The 27,011-nt window shown below is 49.4% G+C and overlaps 1 protein-coding gene across 7 annotated transcripts in view; it reads right to left on the bottom strand.

The window, feature by feature from the left end:
• Positions 1–377: 377 nt before the first annotated feature.
• LOC139361625 (disco-interacting protein 2 homolog C-like) overlaps positions 378–27,011 on the bottom strand; it is a 177,077-nt gene continuing 150,443 nt past the window's right edge. For 2 of the 7 annotated variants that reach the window (XM_071090258.1, XM_071090259.1), the window contains one exon: positions 23,488–24,491. In XM_071090258.1, coding sequence (XP_070946359.1) covers positions 24,292–24,491 — 200 coding nt within the window. In that variant the 3' untranslated portion in view covers positions 23,488–24,291. The other 5 variants (XM_071090261.1, XM_071090260.1, XM_071090263.1 and 2 more) reach the window with 5 other exon arrangements.

A 27,011-nucleotide genomic window follows, 5' to 3' on the forward strand; every position in this document is an offset into this window, starting at 1 on the left:
CTGGGCTAGAGCCTCTGGGGAGGTAGGAAGGCAGAGGCCTGGAATTCCTGCTTTCCCCAGACAGCAAGAAAGCTCAGCGTTGCACCTGCTCTGAGATGCCCTCAGCAGCCATATATAGTTGATTTTAACATGACGGAAGGTGCCAATTAACCCGGCTCTGTGGAGAGCTTTGAGGATTCCAGGCCCTGGGCCCCGGGCTTTTTAATATGTTCCTTCCTGAACAAAAAAGAACAAAAGATCCCTGTGGCTGATGTCGACTGCGTGGGGTAGGACATGCTGAGCTTGGGTGGGGCTTGCCCCTGAGTTTCCTTGGTGCTCCTCCCAGCCCCAACGGACACCAGCCTCTCCAGGCCGAGGCTTGTCCTGTTTAGACCCTCGTTGGTGGGGTCTGTGGTCCTGGATCGAGGGCCCAAGCACTTCTTTCATTATTATAAATGATTCACCAGAGATGCGCGGCTGTGCCCAAACCTCTCACGAGCATGAGATACAGCCAGTGTCGCTGCCGCAAGCTCATAATTCTAGTGGAAAGAGGAAATTTTACTTTTAATGTGCTCGTGTGACTCAGATGCAAATATTCAATTCCCATTAAACTTTCAAGACCTTGAGATCCTCTGAGATTCCTTGGGAAGCCGTTCCTTGGCCCCACGACTAACTCTCCTGTGGAAGGAGGCTGGGGTGGTCCGCGGGGTCTGGGATCCTGCTGCGTTCTCCAGGATTCCTTAGGTTTCATCATTAGTCCCAGCTCTTCAGCAGGTGGAGCTGATTGACTCTGACATTTCCATTATATTGTTCTTGTGTTGCCTCAGTTAACTTAGAATAATCAGTATTTACCAGAAATAATTGATGGCGAGATGGGAATTATTGGTGATTCCCTGACATAGGCAGCCTGTATAGATAAGCGTGTTACACGGTGTCTAATTTCTGAGATGTTGGTCCACACCTTCTCAGGAACACACTTTGAGGGGTAGATTCCTGTGCAGGAGAAGCTGCTTTTCCCCGAGACGCGGTGGCGGCTCCTGCACTGGCATGGCAGGGTGGCTGTGTGACTGGGCAGGGCTGGACATGCTCCTGCGCTGGGCGCCCACCTCCGCCCTACATCTGTGTCGAGGGTGCCTGCCTTTGTTCCCCCAGGTCGAACTCATAGAATTGTATACCTTCCTGACACATTCCTGCATAGAGATGATTAGATCTGGGGGCTGAATCTCAATCTGACATGCATGTAGGTAAATTATTGACGTGAATGACTTGGGTCCTCCACCTTCAGGGTCAGGAGGCACGAGGTGGGTTTGGAGACAGCTGCCTGGCTTCAGGAAGTTTCTCTCAGAGCCTGTTTCTTTCTCTAGCAAAGTAAATGATGCCTACCTCACCGGGCTTAACACACGCTCAGTACTCAGATGCTGTCTGATCTTTGTTATAGTTAGTATTTGGGGAACAGCGTGGCTGGTAAGAAAATGTGTTATCTTTACAATTTATACAATGTCATACAAGGCAAGCGTGAAACCGGGACACTACCTTAATCTGAAGATGCTGGTGCTTAGTCTTCTCCTCAAGCATTTTGTTGTCATTCTGGCGTGTGTCAGCCAAGTCATATGACGGTACCGCGTGCGTGATGCCAGCTCAGTTACCTTGGAATGGGGAACCTGAGGCTGCCAGGGAGCATCCCTCCTGCCTCCAGTCCTCGGGGGTTTCTCTCTCTCTCTCCTTTCCTCTGTCCCTCCCTATCCCCCAATCTTCCTCACCACTCCTGCTCCCCTCCCTACCCTCCTCACTTACTCTACAACAGAGGTCCAGACTTTGACAAATCCCAGCTGGGCCTATTTATCGCTTGGCTGGGAAAGCAGAGGGAAAGGGGCCCAGTTACTACAAAAATAGAGAATTGAAATAGAATGTGAGCTATTTTTGCGTCTTGTTTTTTATTTTATTCTGAATATAAAAGGCAAGTGTCAAACAAAATCGGTGCTAACTGCGCCACTCAGCTCCGAGTCTGCTTTGTCGGGGCTCCGTGGGTTCCCACGCCCTGGCCTTCTCCATGAGCGTCTGGACACGCCGTGGCTGTGAAAGGAGCATTCAGTTATGGTCCTTTGAATGTTGCAGAGTCATGTTTAATAAAAATCTTCACGTTTACCCACAGCCAAGTCTTGATTTAATAACAGGTACTGCAGGTCTCTGGGTAGGGCTGAGCCTCTGTTTTAGAAGCAGCTGCACCATCTGAGGGGCAGGTCCGTATGGGCTGGCAGGCGGCCTGGTCCTTGGAGCACAGGGTGTACCTGACTCAGTCCTGGCAGTGGGGGGCCTTGCAGTTCTAGGATGTAGTGATGCAACCTGTGGCATAAATAAAAAGCCTCATGTGCCCCCATGAGAAGCTGGGGCTTCCCCTCAGTACTGTGGTGTGCTGTGTTTGTGATCGTGCAGATGTAAAAGGGTGAGGGAGATGTCTAAAAACCAGGCTCCCAAAGACAGCCCTTCATGTCTGGTGCTTTCATGTGTATATGCACACGTGTTTGACGCGTGTGCACCTTCACACGTTCACCTCTTTCATGCATGTACACCTGTTCCTGTGTTCATACACCTGTTTCGCGCATGCACCTGTTTCGCCTGTGTATGTGCCTGCGCGTTCACCCTGTATTGCGTCATACGTTGTATTTTACATATTGGGTATTTTCAGTTTGTATCGTGAGCTTGTAACGACGTCGTGAAGAAAAGAGGGGGCCCTGGCAGCCTTTGGCTCTGAGAAACGTGATGTCACGGGAACAGATGAGACAGCCCGGGTGAGGCCGGCAGAGGCCATCGTGGCCTTGGGAGTCCGTGCACATCCACTGTCTGTCGCTGTGTGACAAGTGACCCCAAAACCTAGGGGCTTAAGGCAACATACACGTACGACTGTACAGCTTTTTCAGGTTGGAAATTCAGGGCAGCCCTGCTGAGCGGCTCTGGCCCAGTCCCCCGGGTCACTGTGAAGATGCTGTCCAGGGCTGCAGCCATCTGTAGGCTCAGCTGGGCTGGAAGTTCTGCTCCAGGATGCCGTGCTGACGTGTCTGCGGGCAGAGGCCTGGTCGTCCACACCTGGCCACTCCCCGGGGCTGCCAAGTGCATTCCTGCCCAGGGCCGCTCCTTTCCCCAGAGACGTAGCAGTGCTGGTCTTATGCCCAGCGTCAAGGTGGCCGGGTCAGGAGCAAAGACTTGTTTCCCCTACTCGGCGGCTACTCCTGCAGGGCTGGGAGACAGTGGAGGTCGCGCAGGAAGGTGTTCGCTGAAGACCGTGCTCTGTGACTTGACGGGTGTTCCTCCCAGGAGAGTGAAATGGAGACTGGACGCCGGAAGCAGCATCCTGCGTGACCCCATGTGTAGTGGGGTCACAGCAGAGCTAAGTCCTTCCTTTACAGATACTTTTCAGAGTCTACCCGCCTTTAGATTCTCTGATTAACGTGTCTGAGGAGGGTCCCAGGAGTCTGCCACCTGCCAGGCCAAGGAGGTTCCCTGCATGTGGCTCTCCCCTGACACCTTGAGAAACGTGACTCGAGAGAATCACCGAAGTTTCCTAAATGAGTCACCTGCTTTCTCTTCTCTTTGCTTTCATGCCTCCCCAGGGTAGGTCAGTCCTGTCCGCCACAGCGATACCTGCATGCTGGAGTTCCAAGGAGTTTGGGGGTGTGTCGGGTCCCCCAGGGAGATTCGGTGACTGAGGATGCTGTCATAGCAGCCAACATGTCCTTATTGTTTTCACTTTTAATGAAGTTCAGTTACTAGGTTTTCTGAGGCACAATGATGTCCTTGTGAAAAATTGGTGATCAGGGAAGCAAGCAAGTGTGGGAAAATGATCCTGCCCTTAAATCTAAAAAACGATGAAACAGCAAACAGCCCTGAAGAGCCCATGAACCTCCTCATGGGGCGGTGAGGAGACACCTCAGTAATGGCTTAAAAAAAAAAGTGATAATACTGAAGAAAAGGTAAACTAAATTTTGGGTCTCCTATGGGTAAAGAGATTGTGGCTTACATTTTGGATGTATGCGTTTATATACTTATTTATTTTTCTTTGTTGGATTTAGAATTAGTTGAAATAATTGTGTTTTTTAAATTTAAAAATTATGGGGTATACGAAGTCTAATCTCTGTGTGACATTTCTGTACTGTGAGACTCCACATACAAAAGTGAAGCCCAGACTGTCTGTCTCTAATGAGCCAGAGAGAGGTGGTCATCTCCTGCAGGCCGGTCTGGTCTCCAGGCATCTGGCCATCCTCCCAGTCTTGGGCACACCTGCATCACTGGTGCTTTCTGCCAGACTGTGACTCTGCCCAGGTTTCAGGAGCACCCGGAACTGTTTTCCTAGGGGCTCCTGCTTTGTCCTGGCTCCTGGAAGCACAGGCTTTTGACGAAGGACTCTCCCCACTGCCAGGTAAATTGGTGATTGCCCCACAGTCTGTATTTGTCACATGGGGCACAGAGAGTCTGGGCGTGCTGTCCTGGCCCTGGAGCCAGCTCTAGGACTGCCCGGCGGCATTGCCTCCACCCCTCATCTGGGAACAGGGCGGTGGGGAGGAGAAGGGAAGCAGGGTCTTGACCCTTCTGCGTCTCGAGAACACGGGAACACATCGTCCCATTGCCTCACACCATTCACAGCCCAAGCTTGTGTGAAGTATTATTTTATAACCTCCCCTGACAATGATGTATTTTATATAAGCAGCACATAAAGTGGTAATTTAATACCCTATCGAGCAGGATTAAACAATAAGGAGCAGATATCACTGTAGAAAAGTTACTTTATCCGGGAAACATTTATCTACTGCAGGTGGATGTGAATCATGGCTTCCTCCTCGGTGGCTCCTGATGAGCCTGTGAAATTCTGTCCTGTTCACCACTGTTAGTTATAAGCTACACCTTTCCTTCTATGACGCGTTAGTTACAAGCTCTACCTTTCCTTCTATGATGTTTATTTCTTGCCTGTTCAGCACTGTTAGTTACAAGCTATACCTTTTCTTCTGTGATGTATATTTCTTGAAGGCATGGACTAAATCCTAATTCCACAGTATTCGATGCACATACTCAAGAGATACTTGTTTGAATGAATGGATTAATAGAAAATAGAAGTGGTGACTTCACTTTATTTCATTATGTCAAACTTTGTCTACACGGAAAATTTTATGGTCCTTTGGAAAAACAGGGCCTCTGTGCAGGGTTGTTAGAGATTGTGAGAATGCCGCAAATGGCTCTGTGGCTCTAGGCTCACAAAGGGCTTGAGGGACTTGGTGGCGCACCTGTGTTGAAAACTGAGTTCTGCAAATCCATTGGAGTGACCTGCCAGCACCAGCACACACAGCCCTCCTTCCCAGTTGATTTCTGCACAGAGGCTTCTTCTGAATGCCCCAGGTGAACGTGGGTTCAGCCATCACTGCTGGGCTTCCACAGCAAGCCAGGGTGCTGCAGGGACGAGAGAGAAGAGGGGCAGGACCAGGATCTTCCTGGGCCCCAGTGCCCGTGTGGGGACGCTGCCTGGCCTGGCTTTTCTGGGGGAGGTCAGGGAAATGATGGCATGGAGGGACTGTTGGTATGAGTCGCTTGCTCAAACATAGATCCCAGGTCTGTGTGGGAGGCAAATAGAAATTTATGTGGGTATCATCAGTAACATAGCAAACATGGGCTTCTTCACTAGGGTGGCTGACCCTCTTGCTCATCTGCTGAGCAAAGGCCCGGCCCGGCCAGGCCCGGCCTGGCCTTCTACGCCTCCACAGTGAGCTTTTCTCAAGCTCTGTCCACTCCATGGAGATGGCCGGAGCCAGGGCAGATATGGGGTGTTTTCCACTTTTTATTTATTTTTTCTTTTTTGAGATGGAGTCTTGCTCTGTCGCCCAGGCTGGAGTGCAGTGGTGTGATCTCGGCTCAGTGCAAGCTCCACCTCCCAGGTTCACGCCATTCTCCTGCCTCAGTCTCTCGAGTAGCTGGGGCCACAGGTGTCCGCCAACACACCAGGCTAATTTTTTTGCGTTTTTAGTAGAGTCAGGGCTTCACCGTGTTAGCCAGGATGGTCTCAATCTCCTGACCTCGTGATCCACCAGCCTCGGCCTCCCAAAGTGCTGGGATTACAGGCGTGAGCCACTGCACCCGGCCAGGTATTTGTCAGTTTTTGAAAGCTACATTTAAAGAATGAAATAGACCGAACAGAATTACTTCCTTTTGAATATTTAATACTCAGTCTACCAGAACACTTAAATATAGTTAATGTATTCAAATAATAAGAAAGAACTTTCCCTCTGTTCCAAAGAAAAAGTATAAACAACCTTTTACTTGTCAGGGATTTCACTATGTTTCTAAAAAGCCAGCAAGCACTTTTCCTGAAATAGACCCATCTCTTCCTCTGCATAGACCCTATGAACATTTTAGCTACATTTCTGCTGTATCTTAATGTGATAGATTGTAGAAAATTCCTTGCTACTGGAACTTCACGATGCTTTCCTTTGAAACATCAAATAGAAAGTATGGATAGTAAATCTCAGACTAGTTGCAATTATCAGTCTTGGTAGAGCTGCCACCCACAGCCTCTGTCAATTACAACAGAGTGTGTCTCCCCAGCAACCCGGATTAGATTGCGGACCAAGCCAGGCTCACCCAGGATTCAGTGCAACGTCTTTCAAAGCTGTAGTCACTGCCCCTGGAGGAGACTTGAGAAGTCCTCCCTTTGATGCCTGTGCATGGCTGTTCTCAGATCACAGCAGCTGCAGCAGCATCTCAGAGGATGCCAGCAGGGGTGTCCTGGGTATTGACACCACGGTAGGGGCCTGCAGTGTCTGAATGAAATGGGCCGTGAAAGTGAGCACCCTAGAGGAGTCCACAGCCACGTTTCAAAGGTGCAGTGGCCCGAGGTGAACCCCAGAGCACTGAGGAGCCTGGAGTTGACCTGTCACGACTTCATTGAGAGAGCTGACTGAATTCCGTACCTGTGCGGGCAAAATATGGCTGTTTGCGCTTGGCCCCTTCTCAGTCCAGGGCTAGGGAGGTTGTCTGCACAGCTAGTGGGAGCTTAACTTTGTGCACACTCGGGGTTGGGTCCCACTCCTTTCTGTGAGCCCAGGGAAGATAGACATGCCGAGCTCTCCTGGAAGGAGGGCCCTGACGAGTGGAAGCTGAGCTTCAAGATGGTCGGCCTTGTGGTGTGCGTGGCGGGTTCGGAGTCTGTGTGTGCTGAGTGGGGGCCCGGCTGCTGCTGTCGCTATTGGGCTCAGCAGACGCTGCGGGGGACGTGGCTCCTGTTGTACTTGGTGGTTTTCTCCTCACAGGAGTGGGTTTCCCTGCTGTGAAGGTGTCGGGGCTGTGACAGGCAGCCTGGCAGGAGGAAGACGCTCGTGGGGTTGTGCCCTGAAGCCCCCTTCCTCTTGAGGAGCATGAAGGGGGTTTGGGACCCTGCTTCCGGCTGCGCTCCCTTGCTAGGTTCTTGGCCTCGGGGGCCAGGAGAAGCTGAGTACAGGCCTGAAACCTGGACCCCTTCCACAGCCTCCGTGGCGTTTGTGGTGTGATGCGGGACGAGGCCCTTGGAACTCCAAGCCCTACCCTGGCATGCCCGCCCACTGGGGCGTCTTGGGCACCTGCTGTGTGCTAGGCTCCGTGGTGGGGTGGGCGGTAGCAAGGGCTGTGGGGTAGAGTGGACACGGTACGCGGATGATGAGAAGCCTCAGGGAGGCAGTGGGAGCACAGCTGAGACCTGCAAGGAGGGGACTGGCTGTGGGTGTTGGGGCTCAGGGAGCTGCCTCTACCCAGAGCCACAGTGGCCAGTGAGGGCAGAGCAGGGGACCGAGGCCCAGGGAAGCCGTGTGTATGGTTCGCATCAGGTGTGCGGGTCTGCCGGGCTGTGCGGCCCTTCTCAGTCCTGGCTGGGCCTGGGGTCCCAGAGGGAACGGAGGGTCTTTGCATCTCCCTTCTCTTGCTTCCCTGCTGCTTCCTGGTCAAGGGATGCTTCTTTATTGCAACTCTGGCAGTTATTGTGCATATTAAGAGGAGTTTCACAAAATCGTAGGGGGGAAGGCGGACTAGGGATTCATTTTTTTTTCTCCCCCTGATTTTACACGGAGCCTTCTACTATCCCTTAGTGTGGAGGCAGAGTGCAGATGCTCTACAGTTATCTATCCAGGAAGAGAAGAGCTGATGGGAAGTCACAGATCTGATCATTGCAATAGCACTGACATTTTTAAGTGGGAGAATGCTGATGTCTATAATAATCAGAGTAAAACTTCAGTAGCTTCAACATAAAGATTCTGAGATGATCTTAGAGCCATTTCGTCCCTAGATCCTTCTGCAGTGTGGAGTGTGACATCTCTACCAGCCTCTGGTCAGTGGCCACCTGTGGGTAACTGAATGCTTGAAGTGTAAATGAGAACTTCTAATTTTATTTAATTTTAGTCAAATTTAAATAGCTATATGGGCCGGGCACCGTGGCTCATGCGTGTATTCCCAGCAGTTTGGGAGGTCGAGGCGGGTGGATCATGTGAGGTCAGGTGTTCAAGACCAGCCTGGCCAACAAGGTGAAATCCCATCTGTACTTAAAAATATAAATAAAATAGTCAGGCGCGGTGACAGGCGCCTGTAATCCCAGCTACTCGGGAGGCCGAGGCAGAAGAATCACTTGAACTCGAGAGGCAGAGGTTGCAGCAAGCCGAGATCGAGCCACTGCACTCCAGCCTGGGTGACAGAGGGAGACTCTGTCTTAAGAAAAAAAAAAGATTTTAAAAAACCCTACATGCCCCTAGTTGCCTCTGTAGGAGACGGCATGGTTCCAGAAGGTAGACTTTGTGTTGAGGACTCTGCAGCGTCAGGCTGGAGACAGTCTCCCTTCCTAGCAGCGTGGGCCCCTGGGCTGTTCTTCTACCAGAAGGGATGGTGGCGTCTCTGGGAGGTATCTGTAGACTCAGATCTGTGTGGATTAGTGACTTGTGTTACTCACAGATACTTAATTTTATGGGTAAATGAATACCTGGACTGGCTGCAACTTCAGGGCGAGATTCGGGAGTAGGGAGTGAAAAGTGACGACGGAACCCTGGGCTTGTCCTGCTGCCCCCAGGACCCGGTCGGGGTGCCTTCTCGTCTGAAGTCCCAGCACGTGGTCAGGGTACCCCTTGCCTCTGAAGCCCCCAGGAAGTGATCGGGGCACCAATCCCCTCTGAAGCCCCAGCACCTGGTCGGGGCACCCCTCCCTTCTGAATCCCCCAGCCACCTGGTCGGGGAGCCCCTCCCTTCTGAATCCCCCAGTACCTGGTCGGGGCGCCCCTCCCTTCTTAAGCCCCCAGACCCTCCTGGCCTGCGGTGCTGCTTCTCCAAATGCTGTCCTTGGCTGTTTTCCAGGAGTCACCTGCACCAGAGCAGGCTGCGTGTGTCATTTCTTGTCGGATCTGGGGTGTCAGTGAAGCTCATTTATCTTGTCTTCCTCCTCATGTGCCGTATCTCACCTGTTGACTGTCTGAGTTTGTGTGAGTGCGTGTTGTGCGTTCTCAGGCTGTACTCGGTGCTTAGGTGACAAGAACGTCTTAGAGCAACGGACTGTCTGCTCCAAAGGACGCTGGGCATGAATCGAGACACAGTTTACTTGTGGGGTTTAAATTTCCTGGGTGTTGGAGGCAATTAAGGGGAAGCAAGGTCTAAAAAACCCCTGCAGATGAGGAAGGCAATAATGAAAAAAATTACTCTATACACACTTAGCAGATGATTTACTTTGTAGGTGAATTTTGCATTTCGGGAACTACTAAAGCTACTGTTTGTAGGGATTCCTTGATGAGCTTCTTGTTTTCTGTCTAGAAAGTAAAGTGGATCGGTTTTGCCTTTAATGCTGACTGACTAGAATCTACTTCCTTTTCCCCCCATTCACGTTAGGGTGGGGATTGGACTGGAAGAGCTGTAGGATCTCTTTATTTCTGATCTTAAATGAATTTTTTCTTCAATGCCCGGTTCTTTGGTTTGGGAAATGTGCTCAATTTGTACCGTGCTTTAAATGTACACAATGGTCGAAATTGCTACTTTTCTTTAAAGTTAGATATAACATCTTAAGTAAAATGTCATCTATAAATCAGGCACAGTCTGGGGCCTGGAGACCCCTCTTGTCACTTCCTTCCAGCTGTGTCTTCTTCCCTGGCCACATTGCCCCTGGCCACATCTCCTCCCCAAACCACGCCGTGTCATCCGCCCACCACCTCACCTCTGGTCACAACACCTCCCTCCCGGCCACATCACCTGTGGCCTCACTGCCTGCCTCCCTCCTTCCTGGTGGCCTCCGTGGCTCCCACTGTCTGCCCTCCCGAGGGTCTGTTCAAGGCTCCTTCCCCGTTTTCCACTCCTGAGTGTGGGTCTCGGGGCCTAGATGTTTCACAGGATGCAAGTTTCTTCCCTTCCAGCCGTGGGTCTCTGAGCGACAACTCCAGAGAGGGCACTAAGCTCTCCTTACCTACCTGGGGGGCCCTGAGCCCTGACCACCGACCACCAGGGCTTTTCTGCAGTGTGTGGGGCAGACTCATGCATGAATTGGACTAAAAAGATGCTTCCAGGAATCCTTGTTTTAAGTGCACTGGAGCAGAGATGGGGAGAGGGGACCACCTGGTTTGCTCAGAATTTGGTCCTGATCACAGCCAATGAGGCAACATAAGCACCTCCTAAATGAAGCATTCCACAGACTGATTTTACACATGACAGAAAGGCTTCACACAATGAGTGAGTTTGAGCTGCATTTGAAGGAAGAACAGGTCCCTGTAAGTGGAAATGAAAGGTAAGCGTGACCCAAGCCATCAGCAGCAGCGGGGGTGGGGTGGTGCAGACTCCCCATGGATGGTGGGCATGGCTGAAATGCAGGAGAGGGCAGGGGTGCGAAGGAACAGCAGGGCGGCAGTAAAATTCCCCTGCAGAGAGGGGACGTGACTGAGATATTATCACATGTATACAACTGAGAGATGATTTGAGGAGGATTTCTGGGAGCCTGTGGGAAGAGCACGTGGTCATCATCAGTTCTCGGGATCTCTTTTTATGAAGTGAAAATAGTCTTGCCTCTGCCTATCTTGTGAGCTGTTGTGACGATCAAATCAGATAATCTTCAGCGAGCCTTGTAAATGCTAAAGCTTATGACAGACTGTTCCAGCCCCCTTGTCTCTACCCTCCTTTCCTCCTGAGTAACGTGAACCCTGCTGGGTACCTCACTATCTGCCTGGTTTCCTCCTCCATAACGTGAGCCTTGAGTACTTGCTGGGTACCTCGCTGTGCACCTTCCTTAGTAACGTGAGCCCTGAGTATTTGCTGGGTACCTCGCTACCTGCCGTACAGCTGGCTGTAGAATTGTCAAACGCACTTGGCTGGCACATAAGCAGAAGTGCTCGCTGGGCCTTGGGAGGGCTTTGTGACATGTGGGTGCCTTCTGTTCCCTGTTAGGCTGGAGCTGCAGGAGCCCCCCTAGACCAGATAGAGGACCAAGGCTGTGGCCTCGGGGTGGGGGCTGGGGGAGCTCCCTGGGTTTATTGTGTGGGTGAGAGCAAACTTCAGTCCCGCTGTGGCATTGGGATTCAGGGTTCCTTCTGGAATGTTCTGAGTGAGAAACAGGAAGTGTGCACAGGTGCGTCTTCTGTGGATTTTATGGTTATCTCTTGGGAGAGCACTGGTGCCTCTGAACTATGAACCTGCAGAACCACTTCTTCCACTAACGGCCGCCTTTATATAAAGAATGACTTACAAAAGATGCCACTTCAGATGGAGGTATTTGCAGGTGTGGCCTGAAAAATGAACAAAATGACTTTCATCTCAAGGAAAGTACCTTACATTTTTCCCAATGATAGACATTTGAGCTTTCCAGTGAATATTAAAACATAAAAATCTTGTGTCCACCACTTTCTCATGTGACCAATGGTGATACTGACGTGGGGTTTTTTTGTTTTGTTTTGTTTGTTTTGTTTTGTTTTTTTTTTGGGGGGACATATAATGTGGAAGCCGCTCATAACTCTGAACCAGTATTTTCTAACCAATGTGTGATTACAAAATCGTGTGCTGGTAAAAGCCATTCAAGTGCAAGACCGACCAGTCGACTTAGAAGGAATTGGGGCAGAAAGGCCCGTCGACCAGAGCACAGACTCTGTGTTGCAGACAGCCTGTACGGAAGTGCCACTTGTTACATTTGGCAGCAGAGAATACCTAAAATGATCTGAAAACACAATGAAAATACTGCTTCCTAATTGTATATCAGTAGGGGGTCGGACTTTCTTCATAAACTTCAGCCATGGCTCTGCAGCCCACTGAACGCAGATGCAGGCATGAGAATCCTGCTGTCTGAGGTGCAGAGATGTTAGGTGTTTTCACAGTAGCACAAACTGTTGCCACGCTGCTGCTTATTTTGGAAAATGGTTTCTTCTTTAAGACTGTGTTAAGATGTAATGACTTTATCCTTGTAAAAGAAACTAAATTATGTTCTTTTTTTTTTTTTTTTTTTTTTGAGACGGAGTCTTGCTCTGCCACGCAGGCCGGAGTGCGGTGGTGTGACCTCAGCTGCTCACTTCAACCTCTGCCTCCTGAGTTCAAGCGATTCTCCTGCCTCAGCCTCCCTAGTAGCTGGTACTACAGGTGTTCAGCACCATGCCAGGCTAATTTTTGTATTTTAGTAGAGACGGTGTTTCACCATGTTGGCCAGGCCGGTCTCGAACTCCTGACCTCAAGTGATCCACCTGTCTCTGCCTCCCAAAGTGCTGGGATTACAGGCATGAGCAGCCACCACTCCCGGCCTGATGAGAAAGCTTTTTTGTGCTCTTTAATAAAGTGCAAAGGGTTCCTGAGACCCAAAAGTTTGAAAACCACTGGCTTAAACCGACAAAATTGTCCATGATTCTTCAGTGTATCTTCTAATCTGTTGATGGAGAGAGGACAGCAAGGGTTGCTTTACTTTTTTCCTTTCACAACTCAATGGTGCTGGGACAACTGGGGTATCCACATAGAAAAGGATGGACTGGACCCTTCCTCACCCTACACGCAAAGCTCAACATGGTTCCAATGTAAGGAGCTGACTGAGACCCATTCTGTCAGTCTGCTGGGTACCATAACGGACACCACAGACCGTGCGACTTAGACAATAGCATCTTATTTCCTTTTTTCTGGAGACTGGAAGCCTGGGATCAAGGTGCGGGCAGGGTTGGATTCTCTGGGGCCTCACCCCATGCTGTGTAGACAGCTTCTTCTCTGTGTCCTCACAGGTTTCTCTTACGTGTATGCAGCACTGAGGACTGTGTCTAAATTCTCTTAAAAGAACACCAGTCATACTGGATCAGGCCCTACTTTTAAGATCTTATGGGACCTAAATTGCCAAGTTAAAGGCCCTGTATGTAAATACAGTGACATTTTGGGTTTCCGGGGTTGTGACTTTAACATGGAATCTTGGGGGAGGGGGACAGTTCAGCTCATAACACCTTTAGGGGAGAATCCTGGAGAAACTGTTAGGTTGGATTAGGCAATGTTTCCTTGGCTGAGACGTCTAAAGCTATAACAAGCAACTGAAGGGAAAAAGACGGTATCAAAATTAAAAATGTTCAATTCAGAGGATACTATTAAAGTAAAATGACAACCCACAGAACAGGATACATTATCACGATAAGGACCTGATATCAAGAATATATTCAAAAACTCTTAATAAAAATCCAATTTAAAAATGGACAAAGGATTTGAATAGACACTCTCCAAAGAAAGACATATAAATGCCTTAAAAAGCACATGAGATGTTTAGCAGAATTCGTCATCTTAGAAATGGAAATCAAAACCACCGTGAAATAACACTTCACAACCACCGTGATGGGTGGGTAAAACCCCAGTATTGGACAGTGACACGTTGGTGAATTGGGGAAAACTGAAATCTTGATATATTGCTAGTGGGAGGGGAAGTAAAATGGTGCAGTTGATTTGGAAAAGTCCGACAGTTCCTCAGAAAAGCATGAAATCACCGTACGACCCAGCAATTTCACTCCTAGCCATATGCTCAAGAAAACTGAAAACATTTTTCCAAAAAGTATGTCATGCCTGAATCTTCACAGCAGCATTATTCATAGTAGTAGAAACAGTCCAGGTGTCTGTCAACCGGTCACTCACTGAGATTCCACTCACCTTAGACGTGAAAGATGTCAGCACCGAAGGTCACACCAAAGGTCATGCACTGTACGATTCTCCTCACAACAGGTGTCCAGAATGTGCAAATCCAGAGAAAAGGAAGTTGGCTGGTGATTGCCAGGGGCTGGTAGAAGGAAGGAGCCAGGTGCTGACTCTTAATGGGTTCAAGGTTTCTTTGGCCTGTGGTGAAAAAGTCCCGGAATTACATACTAGTGGTTGATGTGCAGCTTTTAGAATATGCTAAAAAGACTGAATTGTATTCTTTAATATTGGGGCTTTTGTGCTTTGTAAATTGCTTTTCAATTTAAAAAGGAATTCAAGAAGTTATTTGGTGTTGATATGATAGTATCCAAAACAAGTTACTATGTAACTCACGTCCCCAGCGTTAAACTTCATTTTCTGAGGATCTTGAAGTGTTTGAGGCTAGGAGACACAACGATCCTATACTGTATGTTACACCCCATCTTACTGATTTCTATCGCACATAACCATATTCAGGAAAAACCGACATGTAAATGTGAGCTGAATGCTATGCAGAGGCACATTCCTCTTACCCGGATGATCTTTAGTGGTACAGTAAGAGATGAGATCATAGCAACGTTAGTTTAGTTAGTTTAATTTCCATGGCAACAGGAATTTGGCACATGGGATGAGTTAGATCTCCCTGCACAGCTCCTAACGGGGTTGCCCATTTCTGTGTGGTGTCTGTGTATATTCTCGCTGTGGAAATAAGTGATAGCGCCTGCACAAACACTTGTCCAGAAGCGCACACGAAGCTGGTGAAGGCAGAGGACAGGCGAGAGGGAAGCATGGCTCAGCCCTGGCAAAGAAGACCGTTATTCCAAACGCAAAATATTCAGGAACACAATCCTTGGGAAGACTGGTGATGTCTTTAGACCTCACCACTATCGGGTTGTATCTGTGCAGCCAGTTACCAGAGCCGCAGAACGGCGTGTGTTGGTATTGGTGTCATCACTCAACGATTCTGACTTTTCCTGGTGCTGAGGATGACTGCATATGGCAGAAGCAAAGTGCTAATCTAGCACAGGTCATCATATCCAAGTTCTTTTCTATGAAGGCGGGCAGGGTTAGGAACCACCCCACCCCACCCCACTCCCCAATCCTATAAGAACTGGGATCTGATGATCTGTGCTGTCGAGAGAGGCAGGGTTAGAACACCTCATTCCTCAATCCCATTGTTGAAAATAATAGTTGGATTGGGAGGGTTTTTACTCCTAAGGTTGAAGCCGTGCATTTCTGGAGCCTGGGCTGTCAGTCATGGTGGCTGGGGAATGCTGGGGCTGCGGTTGTCTGGCTGCCGGTAGCCCTGCTGGTGGGTCCTCCCTCTTTGACACCGTTCATTTCTGAAGCTTGCTTTCCCCGGTGTTGGAAGTAGCAGCACTGGAAGAATGGCCGCCTTCCTACAGTGAAGCTCTGGCAGGAGAGGAGAAGATACGGAGCGTCTGTTCAAGGACGTGACGTTCTGGGCACCGCACCATGCGTTCTGCTTCTCAGCTGTGCCTCCTGGTTGATGTTACCATCACCTGGCATTTCCCAGGAGGTAACTCGCGAATGCCACACTGATGGAACAGTGCGGCTCGAGTCCAGGGCCGCTGGAGCACATCAGCAAGGTCAGGCTGGACGCATGTGCTTGCTGACAGGAAAATGACAGGAAATGTCATGTCAGTTCAGGAAAATGACAGGAAATGTCATGTCAGTTCAGGAAAATGACAGGAAATGTCATGTCAGTTCAGGAAAATGACAGGAAATGTGTTTGCTGACAGAAAAATGACAGGAAGACGACAGGAAAGAGGCCCATGAGGAGAGGAACCAGTAGATTCAAGGCAGTTAACCGAAGGAGCGAGCCATCACAGGCTGGGAGGACACCCCAGCCACAGTGGATGTCAGCGGTGGTGGCTGGACTCGGGGTCCGTGAATGTTGCATGATCGAACGTGTTTGGTACATTCTCAGCTCCTGCCCAGGTGCCTCCCAAGCATCGGGTGTTGTGGCTCCCCACACCCTTCCCATCTGTGTGTAGCATGACCACCACCTTCCTACCGTGTGTTTGTCCTATCACGGCTGCTGTGCCTAACGGACGCTTTGCTTTCCAGCTACTTTCCTATAACCAAAGCCCTTGAACGACTTTGCGTTTCAGAGACGACAGGGTATTAGTTTTTCATGATTGCTCTGAGGATTTCCGAAAGCAAATGTAACTTACAGGATGGAAGATATTGGAGACAGTAATTATAGATGACTTTTCTCAGTTTTTTGATTGTGGTAAAGTTACACAGCACTCTATTTTTAACTGTATGGTTTTGTGGCATTAAGTGTGTTCACACTGTCGTGCTGCGATCACCGCCATCCATCTCCAGAACTTTCTGGTCTCCCCACGCTTGAAACTCGGTCTACCAAACACTAGCTCTCCTCCCGCCCCAGCTCTGGTAAGCACTACAGGTTGCTTACAAAATAAGCTTTTTCAATAAGAGAAGGGGCAAGGAAAAGAGCTCTAAAGACTGTCTTGAGATTTGAGGAAGTGTTTTAGGTTTTGTTGTGTGGTTCCCGGTGTAAAGGAACTATTGAAGACGTGGGAAGGCGAAGGTCTGTGATCTCAGGAAGTGCTGGGCTGGGCAGCTTTCCCACTGTGACGGGGACACTTGCCCTCAAACCTGCCTGAGATAATCGCGTGAGGATGGTGCTGCATTGTGACAGCTCTGAACTTGGTCTCCTTGAACGTTGCCAGGTACATAAGCTTTGGCGGTTACCATCTAGTGTCTGTGGGAGACCTAGAATTTGAACATTGTTGACTTTAGGACACACTCATTTTATAACACTCTACCTGTTCTCATCAGTAGGAAATATGCTGTGTCCTTTTTTTTTTTTTTTTTTTTTTTGAGAGGGAGTCTCGCTCTGTCGCCCAGGCTGGGGTGCAGTGGCCGGATCTCAGCTCACTGCAAGCTCCGCCTCCTGGGTTTACGCCATTCTCCTGCCTCAGTCTCCCGAGTAGCTGGGACTACAGGCGCCCGCCACCTCGCCCGGTTAGGTTTTTTTTTTTTTTTTTAGTAGAGATGGGGTTTCACCGTGTTAGCCAGGATGGTCTCGATCTCCTGACCTCGTGATCCGCCCGTCTTGGCCCCCCAAAGTGCTGGGATTACAGGCTTGAGCCACCGCGCTCGGCCTTTTTTTTTTTTTTTTTCCCTTAATATTCTGTGTTGCTGTAACAGTAGTTGCAGCGGACGCTACTTCTGGTTCATGGTCATCACCAAACACAAGCTTCAGGAAACCGTGTGAAAAATGAAGGGGAAAGTGCTTTTCTGCAAAGGGCTTTTTTGAACATCCTGTTTTTTTCTGGAATATCTGTTTTGGTGTAAAACGTTTTCATATTTAGGGGTTTGTAACGTGTTTTATACTGGTTAGCTTTGAAACCCCATGTTTTTGCATGCCATGGGGCTGCTTTATCCTGTTATTCTATGATATAGCAGGTTGGCAAAACTATTGGTTATTTCACTTTAAAAACCAAAGCAGCTTACAGATTGAGTGTGATTCTTGTAAGAATTTAATTGTAAAATTGATTTGTGTTCAACAAGCTTACTGGAATGGCTAGATCCGTGGACAAAAAGATAAGAACATGTCAAGTCTCTGGGCCAGGAAGGACTTCCAAATAATACAAGTGATACACATTAATTTCTTAACAAAAGATTAGATTTAGTACATAACTGTTTAAAACCTCCATATTTTCTATTATAGCCATTCCACAGTGCCCATGGGGGTGGGCTGCAGGACTGCCTATGGAATCCAAGGTCTTTGGGCGTTGAGGTCCCTGCAATAAAATGGCATCGTGTTTGCATATGACATATGCACATCCTCCTGCAGACAGTCATGTCAGGGTTGCTCGTAACAGCTATACCATGGACATACCATGCGAGTAGTTGTTTAATGAATAATAAAGTCTGAATGCTTAGTACAAACACATTAAAAAATATGTTGATCTATGGTTGGTTGAATCCACAGGCCTGGAACCCGGGGAGAGAATACAAACTCTAGAAGCAAAACGAACAAAGCACTTGAGGTCAGCAGTGACGGGTGTGGGATCACACTGAATCTCATGTGTTTTGCTGTCTGTGTCACTGTGTCCCGTGTAAACGGGAATCATTTGTAGCTTAAGGTAAAATAGGTAACAGGAAACACTACAGAGTGGGCACGAAGGCGCGCCCCTCATTACCCCGTGTTACAGCCAAGCGTCTGCCTCCTAGGGAAGGATTTGTTCTGTGGGGAGACTAGATGTTGATGATTTCCGCATGTGTGAAGGGAAACTCCCTCCGAGAAGCGTGGCTTTGGCCGGAGCACATCAGACGAGAGTTAGCGTGGCATGGAGTTTCCACAGTGGCCCTCAGGCCTGCTGCTTCTCTCCTCTCCCCACCCCTGGCCCTGACGCTTACCAAGGGAGGCAAGTTCAGCTCCAGCTGAGCCCCGCACAGGGCTGTGGGTCTCTAGGGCAGGTGCCCACCTTCGCCTGAACAGGCTGTGTCAGAGGAGGGTCTGGCTGTACTTGAGCTGTGAGAGATGCTCTCAGAGATCCAGCATCCTGAAAACCCAGGTGCTGAAGGTTCCTCCTCTTCCACCATCCTGCGGGGAAGGGGGTCTTATCCTGCTTCCCCTCAACCCGAGCTGACTTCTTGTCTGTTCTGTACACCTAGGTTTTCAGAAGAGTTTTGTTAATCATCTAGCAGACAAACAACCATAAGGTGACAGCCTGGGAGGGTAGACGGCGCTGGAAGGTAGTTTCCTGAATAACAGCGTTCAGTTTCCTGTTTTGCCATCATTTGACCCAAGGCCCCAAGATAATTGAAATATTGTCAGCCAAACACCGATTTTTTATCTGAGTTTTTTTTTTTTTTCTTTTTAAGTTATGGGTGCAAACTTATAACCAGGGACCTGACAAAAGAGAAGGATTTATTTGCAAAGTGAATGTCGGGGATGGTTGGCATTTGCCAACTCTGACTAGCAGGGACCCAGGCTGCTTCCGTTCTGCCGCCCGACTCCTGACCCTCCAGCTCCTGCCCCTGTTCCCACCAGCAGGAAGAGGAGCGGGAAGGTGCCTTTTCCCCTTTAAGGGGGTGAGGTGAGAGTTGCACCTGCCACTTAGCTAGTCCCTGGGGTGATTCTCCAGCATGGGTGGGAGTTGGGTTTGGAGGCCTGAGCCCCGTGAAGCTGGGGTTGCTGTTCCCTGAGCAGCAGGAAACTGGACTCTGGGAAGTGGGGTCAGAGGGTAGCATCCTCAGGAGGGGCCTCTCGTCCCGTTTGACATCTTCACTGCAAAAGGGGGTGTGGGCTTCATGGTCCATTGACAAATAGAACGTTACTTTTTTTTTTTTTTTTTTGAAGCACATAGAACCCTAATTCCTTTGGCTTTTACTAAAGTGGCATTTTGTAATTCCACATGATTTCATTGATATACTCGCAGGAGAGAATGCTTCCTGTAAACCAGAAGGATCTCTGCGACAGTCCTCGATCCATAGAGAGTTCATTTTCCCAAGGTTATAGACACAGCCTTAGGGAGGGGTTGAGGACACACTGCGGCAGCCTCAGGAGGTCCTGGACATGTGTCCAAGGTGTTTGGGGCACAACTTGGTCTTACACATTTTAGGGAGACGTGAGGAATCAATACATGTGAGACGTACGTTGGTTCAGTCTAGGAAGGATGGATGGCTCGAAGCGGGGAGGGATTTCCAGGTCACAGGTAGATCAGACAAATGCATTTCTGGTGCATCTTTCCAGAGGAAGCAGTCAGATCCGCATTTATCTCCGTGTGCAGATGGTGACTTTGAGTTCTGTCCTCTGTCCATGAGGAATTTCCTTGTGGATCGGTTGTGAGGGAGGTACGTGGCTTTTCCCCCCACCCCCAGTAGCTGTCTCTGTTAGGAAGAGCATGGGAGGCAGGTTTGGTCTAAGCTCTTCCTCACCTTGACGTCCCTTTAGCGTAGTGATTTTGGGGTCCTGAGATGTAGTTTCAACTTCATGTTTCTGAATACACTGGCACTCTAAACAGTGTTGTAGGAGGCATCTAACTTACTTAGAAGAAGAAGAATATTTGGAAACACTTGAGCACCTTCGTCCTTGAGAGAACCAAGCCTTTGTTTAGTTTGCTTTGCCCTGAGGCTGTTACGCTGTCCCGGGCTGTGCGGCCTTAGAAAGCTGTGCCCCTGTGAGCTACTGCCTGTGGAATCTGGTGACTTTGAAGTTAATCCAGCAGCTACATATTTTGGAAAGCAGATTCCCTCTTAAAGTGTTGGTGATTATGATTCTAGCACTAGAATTTCAGTGTGTGTTTTCCACCCTTCTTACTTTGTCTCCTCATACACTGAGATGCTGCTGCATTTGCCCTTAGGCTTCACTGAGGGAGGGTCAGTTCTGACCCTTTCTTAGATATTGATCTTGAACGGACAGAATCGAGATTCAGGAAAACTCTCGAGCTGGGAGAGTGTGCTGATATCTATGTAAGTGGGGTTCATGTGTCAAACTCAGGTTTAAGAAAAACCAATTCTAGGCTGGGCATAGTGGCTCACACCTGTCATCCCAGCACCTTGGGAGGCTGAGTTGGGCAGTTCACTTTTGAGCCCAGGAATTCAAGACCAGCCTGGGCAACATAGCAAGACCCTGACTCTACAAAAAATTAAATAGGAGAGGTGATGTGCACCTGTGGTCCCAGCTACTCGGGAAGCTAAGGCTCCCCACACACAAAGTATCAATTCATGCAGTGGCCAGTTCTGCTGGGACCACCTGTTAAGACTACTCTGGGCCTCATGGTTTGAGAAGCGTCTGTCCAGGGTCGAGAGGGAGTAGCTTGAGGGCCTAGAAGCCAGTTCTTGTGGTTGAGCGTGATTGCGGGTGTGGAGTTGGGGGCAGGGCTCTCCACGGCATGAGTGGGTAAATGGATGGGCTTCCAGGACGAGCCCCTGTGACTTTGCCTGGTTTACATCCGTCCAATACAAATCCACAGGCTCTTACTCTAGAAGCTTCTGCTGGGGCTGATGGACTGGCCTGGGGACAGAGGGTGCCCTCAGAGCCTCATGGTGCCGTCTGGTTTAGGAAGAGCACTTAGTCACCTAGATCTAGGATTTATGGCACTACAGGGGACTCCTCACACTCAGAGCAACAGCCATCTGCATTCTAGACTTGGTTCTAGGCAAAGTATTTTGGAGCCTGTTGGTAGGTACCCTGTGTTCTGTTTATGTGTAAAACAAGTTAGAGTTATAACTAGTTAAAACCTATTTTTAAAATTTTGCCACAGAATATGGCAGTTGTGGTGGAGCCTGGCCAGAGACCCCCACACTGAGACGCTGTTGCTTGCTGGGGTTGCAGGCGTTGCCTGCATCGGCTGCCCCTCCCGGCGTGTCTGTGTTCTTGACACGGGCGCCCATCGAGGCTTGGCCTGTGGGAGTCGTGCAGCCATTTGTCTCCGTGTTCCTCTGAGGTTCCGCAGACTTCACGGTCCCGTGGCAGAGCGTACGGTATCTGCTTGCATCCTGATTTCCCCAAACCCCAGGACAGGCCAAGAGTTCCTTACACACAACTGCAGAGGGCCCCGTGGCGTGGATTTGCAGAGACACAGCCTTTCCCCAGCTCGGCCTTCGTCTCCAGAGTTGGCTTTAGGGTGATAGAAGCTTCCTTCAGACTGGGGGGCCTTGAAGCTTTGGTGCTAGGAATTCGGTGAGCAGCACGGATGATACCCCGTTTCTCTGCATTTGTAGCACTAGTTGTTAACACGACCACGAGATGTACAGAGGAAGGAAAAAGGAGGTTTTATTTTCAGAGTAACACTCTGTGCTTTGGGAAATGTGGTCTTGGGGGAGCTGTAAGCACATGCCCCCACAGGAGGAGAGGAGGCCGCGGCATTACACGTTCCGGGGTTTGTTGGCTGTGTGTGTTCATCGTGCTCAAGGAATGTCTGAACGTTTACAGGGAAAGTGGGGTTTGTTCATCCGGTTCGTGCAATGTCTGAACACTTACAGGGAAAGTCTAGCACACATGCAGTGAGTTAACCTGTAACATCCGTGTTCGCCTTGGGGCAAGTGTAACATTTGAAATGAGGTGGACTGGGCGTGTCATGTACAAAGGTGAGCTGTTGGGCGCAGACGTTTATGCGCAGCCTCAGTCACAGCCAGGACTGGCTCGGGGTCTGCAGCCTGTGGCGGGAAAGGACACTCATGAGGCCATTCTGTCCAGTCGGGGCTGCCGGCAGGGTCCCAGGGTGGGGCTGTCTGGTCGGCCGGCATCTGGAGTCCACCCAGGTCCAGTGGGCAGCGTTCCTCTAAACCAGGCTTCTGATTGTGGAGGAGACTTCATGCTGGTTAACACACTGTGCAGGAGTGATGTTGTGGGGCTTTGGGGTCCACCTTCCCTATGATGCCGGTTACATTTCTCTCCGGACCTCACAGCCACAGAGATTGCACCTCGTCTGGCAGCAGGGGGTGCCATGTTGACATAGTAATTTATTGTATTAACCTTTTTATTGCTATTTTAATAACCATTTTTTTTCTTTTTAAAGAGATAGGGTATTGCTGTGTTACTCAAGCCAGTCTTGAACTCCTGGCCTCAAGCAATCCTCCCACCTCGGCCTCCCAAAGTGCTGGGCTTATAGACGTGAGCCAGTGCGCCCAGCCTACAGCCACGTTTTTAAAACTCAGCAGTTTAAAAATCCTATTCCTTTTACCCCCTCAAGCAGGCTGGTTGGCCTTGTGCAAACTGGGGTGTCACGATCTTAGCCCCCCTTTTATTTTTACCTTTGGCCTCAAATTCTGATGAGAACAGCAGTTACAAAATGGGCTTTAGGTGATTCTTCCGTTACTAAAGCCAGAATTCTCACCAGGTAGAGATGTTTGTCCCCAGGATTCCAGAAAGCTGTTTTGAATCAAGCCCGTAGGAAATAAGTAAGGAACTAAACTCTTGGTCCTCTGCTTAGTACCAGGGGAATGGGTTAGTTGCTGATACCCTTTGATCTGTGCTCACGTGCTGCATCTCATCACGGGAAGCAGAGTCGCCCTGTGGAATAAAGCCCGGCTCAAGGTGGCGTGTCGAGACGCTTGGGGCTGTCAGTCCCTTATACAGCGGCAGACTTGGAGACTCAGTATCGCGTGCAGAGCCCAGGCAACCGGAGTGCATCCACTTTAGAGACCACATGGACGGTCGGCAAGGTGGATGTCCGGGCATATGGCCTTGACAGGCCCACTGCGAGGTGAATTAGGAATTCGTTAGCAAAGAAATCAAACTCGCCTTTGGGTCCCGACTACTTGGAAGGTTGAGGCGGGAGGATTGCTTGAGGCAGAAGGTCAAGGCCGCGATGAGCCATGATTGTAATACTGCACTCTGGACTGGGTGACACAGCGAGACTCCAAGTCAAAAAAAAAAAACAAAAACAAAAACAAAAAAAACAAACCTTACTCTTCATAGCAAGAGGGAGAATTTATCAAAGTAACTGCAACAAAATCTTAGATGATGTAATTTCAGTGGCTAAGTGAGCTGTCCAGCCCACGTGGCTGGCTCACAGCGCAACAGAGCCAGGTGCTGCTGCAACTGCCCCCCCACCCCGATCGCTTGTGGACATTTTCTGTTTTCCCATATCTCCCTTTTGGATACGTAGCTCGCTACTTTATAGCTAAGCATCAGTAAAACAGGTTGTCTATTTTGAAAAGTAACTATTTTGTCTTTTAAGGACAGAAAATGAAGCAGGTGACAATAGCATGGCGACCTGGTGAATAGATTTAGAGGAATATTTAATACTTGGCACCACTCTGATCCCTTCTTCTCTCATGCTTAGTTACAGCTACCGCCTCCTAGGACAGAACACTTTGAGCTCTGTGAGTAGGAATTAAACATGTTCTAAATCAGAAGTTTTAGTTAAGCAGTATTTTATGTGAATGCCCAGATCCTAAGTGTTCACTGTACTGGTGTGTGGTGTTGAAGAAGGAACGAGGGCTTGGGGCTGCGTTTATGGTGCAGCGTCCGGGTTCCCATATGTGAGATGAGGGCCAAGAGACACGGCCTGGAAGGTTCAGACTGTAGGATTGAATGGATCTACCCACTCCTGGAAAGCCTCAAGTCTAACTTGACTTGGGCTGGTTTTAGGGAGATGCTGGCAGCGCCGTCCTCACAGGTCACTGGGAGGGGCTCTGGCACCGTCCCCGTCAGGTGTCTCATGATCAGCCCAGCTTGCTCATCTCAGAAGCTGTTGGTCGTGTTCTCGTTCCTGTTGTTCGTTGCGTGTTATTTAGGTTCTGTTCATGTGGGGACCTAGGAAGTTCCACAGTGAGAGGAGAGCCGCTGAGCCGCCTTCCTGCCTGGATGCCAGCCCCACGGAGGACCGTAACTGCTTGAGGTTGGCTTCTGCCCCCGGCCTCACCTGTGGAGGCATTGATGCAGTGGTACTTTCTAAGCTCCTGGGGCACACAGTGCTGTTGTGTGGATCCACAGGCTACTGTGGCGTCCAAGCACGTGCTCCCGGAGGAGAGGACTCTGCGGGCACTGATAGTGGGAGCTGGCTGAGAGTCGAGCGAGTTGAGACTCCCTGTGACCTGCACAGCTGCCATTTGCACAGCCCCTCCTGACACCAAGATGGTCGTGCGATAAATGCACAAAGCACATCTCCAGCAAAAAGCCGCCGATTGTCCATATCCAGGATATCCACCACGGTGGCTTTTTGGTGTTAATACGATGAATGTGAGCAGCAGGTGGTCTGCGTCGAGTGTGACTGTGCCACTGCAGTTTTGTTCTCATGTCTTGATGAGCATGAACGGTTCCTGACGAGGGTAGGTAAGGATGCTGTGACCTGAGACTCTGCAGTATTGTAGCTTGAGGAACCAAGGAGTTTTTCTGTCTTGCAAAGCCGTCAGGGAGGATGTTCCAGGCTGGTGACTGCTCCATGAGGTATTTAGGGATCCAGGTTTCTTCCCGACCCCTGCTCTGCGTTCCCAGGGACACGGCTGTCCTTGCCGTGGTTGGGAATGGGTGATTGCCATGCTGGCGGGGGAGGCTTAAGGTGAGAGTGGCCGTGATTTACCTAATCTACATAATGACAGGGAGCCTGGGAGTAAAGTGTAGCCATGGCCTGGAGGATGGATGATGGTTGTTGGTGAACGACTGGCTGCACTCACCGCAGCTGGCCCAGGAATGGGGAAGGATGGCTGAGTATGCCGTTCAACGGTACCTGGTTCTTTCAGATTTGACTTCCTTACGGATTTTCTGCTGTAAAGAGGAGAGAGCCTGTGGTTCTAGGCCAAGCATCTCACTCATCTCATAACATCTTGTATCCCTCAGCCAACATTTATGTCAAGTTTTAGAAGTCCTATCAAACTGGCAAGCATTTCTCAATTTGGTTTAACCATTGGATTTTATATCTGTGTCTGCATCTCTATTTTACATCTATGTGGTTATTTGACACTCTGTAGTACCTTTGTAATAGGTTCTCTTTGGTGGAAGTTACTCTCAACAAACCCTTGCTGCTACTTGAATTTTCAAGGTTGCAAGTAGAAAGGAGAGAATAAAAACCACATCTTCTCTAATTTTAAAATTTGTTGTTTCTCAAATCACACCAGAAGTAAAGATATTACAAATTACAAAAGCAGCCAGAATCAAGGTTAAGAGATTTCTGGGCGATTCTGGCTAATCAGCAGTATTTGCTGAGGTGTGTGCAGCAGAGCAACATGCCAAGAAGCCCGCGACGGGGGAGAGTTGGGAGGCCAGGCTGTGACTTCGGAGGTGTGTTGCCTCAGGGAGAGGAGCTAGATGTAGAGAGGATAAATGGCCACAGGTGTGACCACCGCCATCCTTGCTGCGGTACGGAGGCCTTTGTACAGGGGCCTTTGTGAGCTGAGTTAAAAATCAAAATTGAGAGAGTGCAATGCATTCTTAGTTTTTAAAATAAAATGCTAATAGAGAACGTTTTGTAAGAATGTAAAATGTTACATCTTTGTTTAGAATTTAAGAATAATAATTTGCTTCTGAGACCTTTGCGACTGAGATTTGAAATCTTAAGTATGGTTTTTTCTTCCATGTTTTATACATATGCACGTGTACACATATATGTAAGGTATATAAAAGGAAAATAAGCGTGTCTGTATTCACATTTATATACACTTCCATAATGTGTATACTTCTAGTCACACATAGGTCTAAGAGACTATGACGTGACTTGATAACCATGAGAGGGTAATCGCGCCTCCCGCGTTCCAGGCCTCACACAGCCCGTGCCAGGTTTTGGAAGTAGGAGTTTGTCTGCAGCCACTTCGGGAAGCATGTGGTTGCCAGGATTGCCTAGAGCTCCAGGCTGTCTCCAGTCCCAGCCTCCCTGGGGTAGAAGCTGCCCTACCAGGGGCCTGGACATGGACGTTAGGGCCTGGAGCCAGGGACCGCTCCTGAAGTGGGGGGCTCCCCTCACGGCTGGGCATGACAACCGAGGATAGGAGGCGGAGTCAGCCTCGGGCCAGTGCACGGCCTCCCTGAAGTGCTTGCGGGAAGCCCCAGCTGCACTTTGATGACCCCATAGACAGCACCACAATCTGTGAGATCCCCCTGGCCCACCCCTCAGGTTCCTAAAATGATGAAGGTTTCCTGAGCTGCGAATTTTTAGATCTAGGCTAAAAAGTCCTGGGACAGACTCACAGGGTTCTTTATGTAGAAATGATGAGTGTGCTGGTGACTCAGAGCAGGCACTGTACCCTCACTCCAGGGTCCTTTGTGCCAGGTGGAAACGAGCGTGTGGGTCACCCAGAGTCCCTGCATCCTCACTCCAGTCACTGCTCTTTGGTTTCTTAATTAAAAGCCTAAAAGCCTTGATAATGAAAATGTATTCTCCCCAGAGAGTCGAGTTTCCGGTTATGGAGGCTCACCAGTAAATGCCGTGCCAGGTCAAATATGCTGAGAT

The sequence above is a fragment of the Macaca nemestrina genome, unplaced genomic scaffold (genome assembly GCF_043159975.1).
Source record: "Macaca nemestrina isolate mMacNem1 unplaced genomic scaffold, mMacNem.hap1 Scaffold_75, whole genome shotgun sequence".
Lineage (NCBI taxonomy): Eukaryota > Metazoa > Chordata > Mammalia > Primates > Cercopithecidae > Macaca > Macaca nemestrina.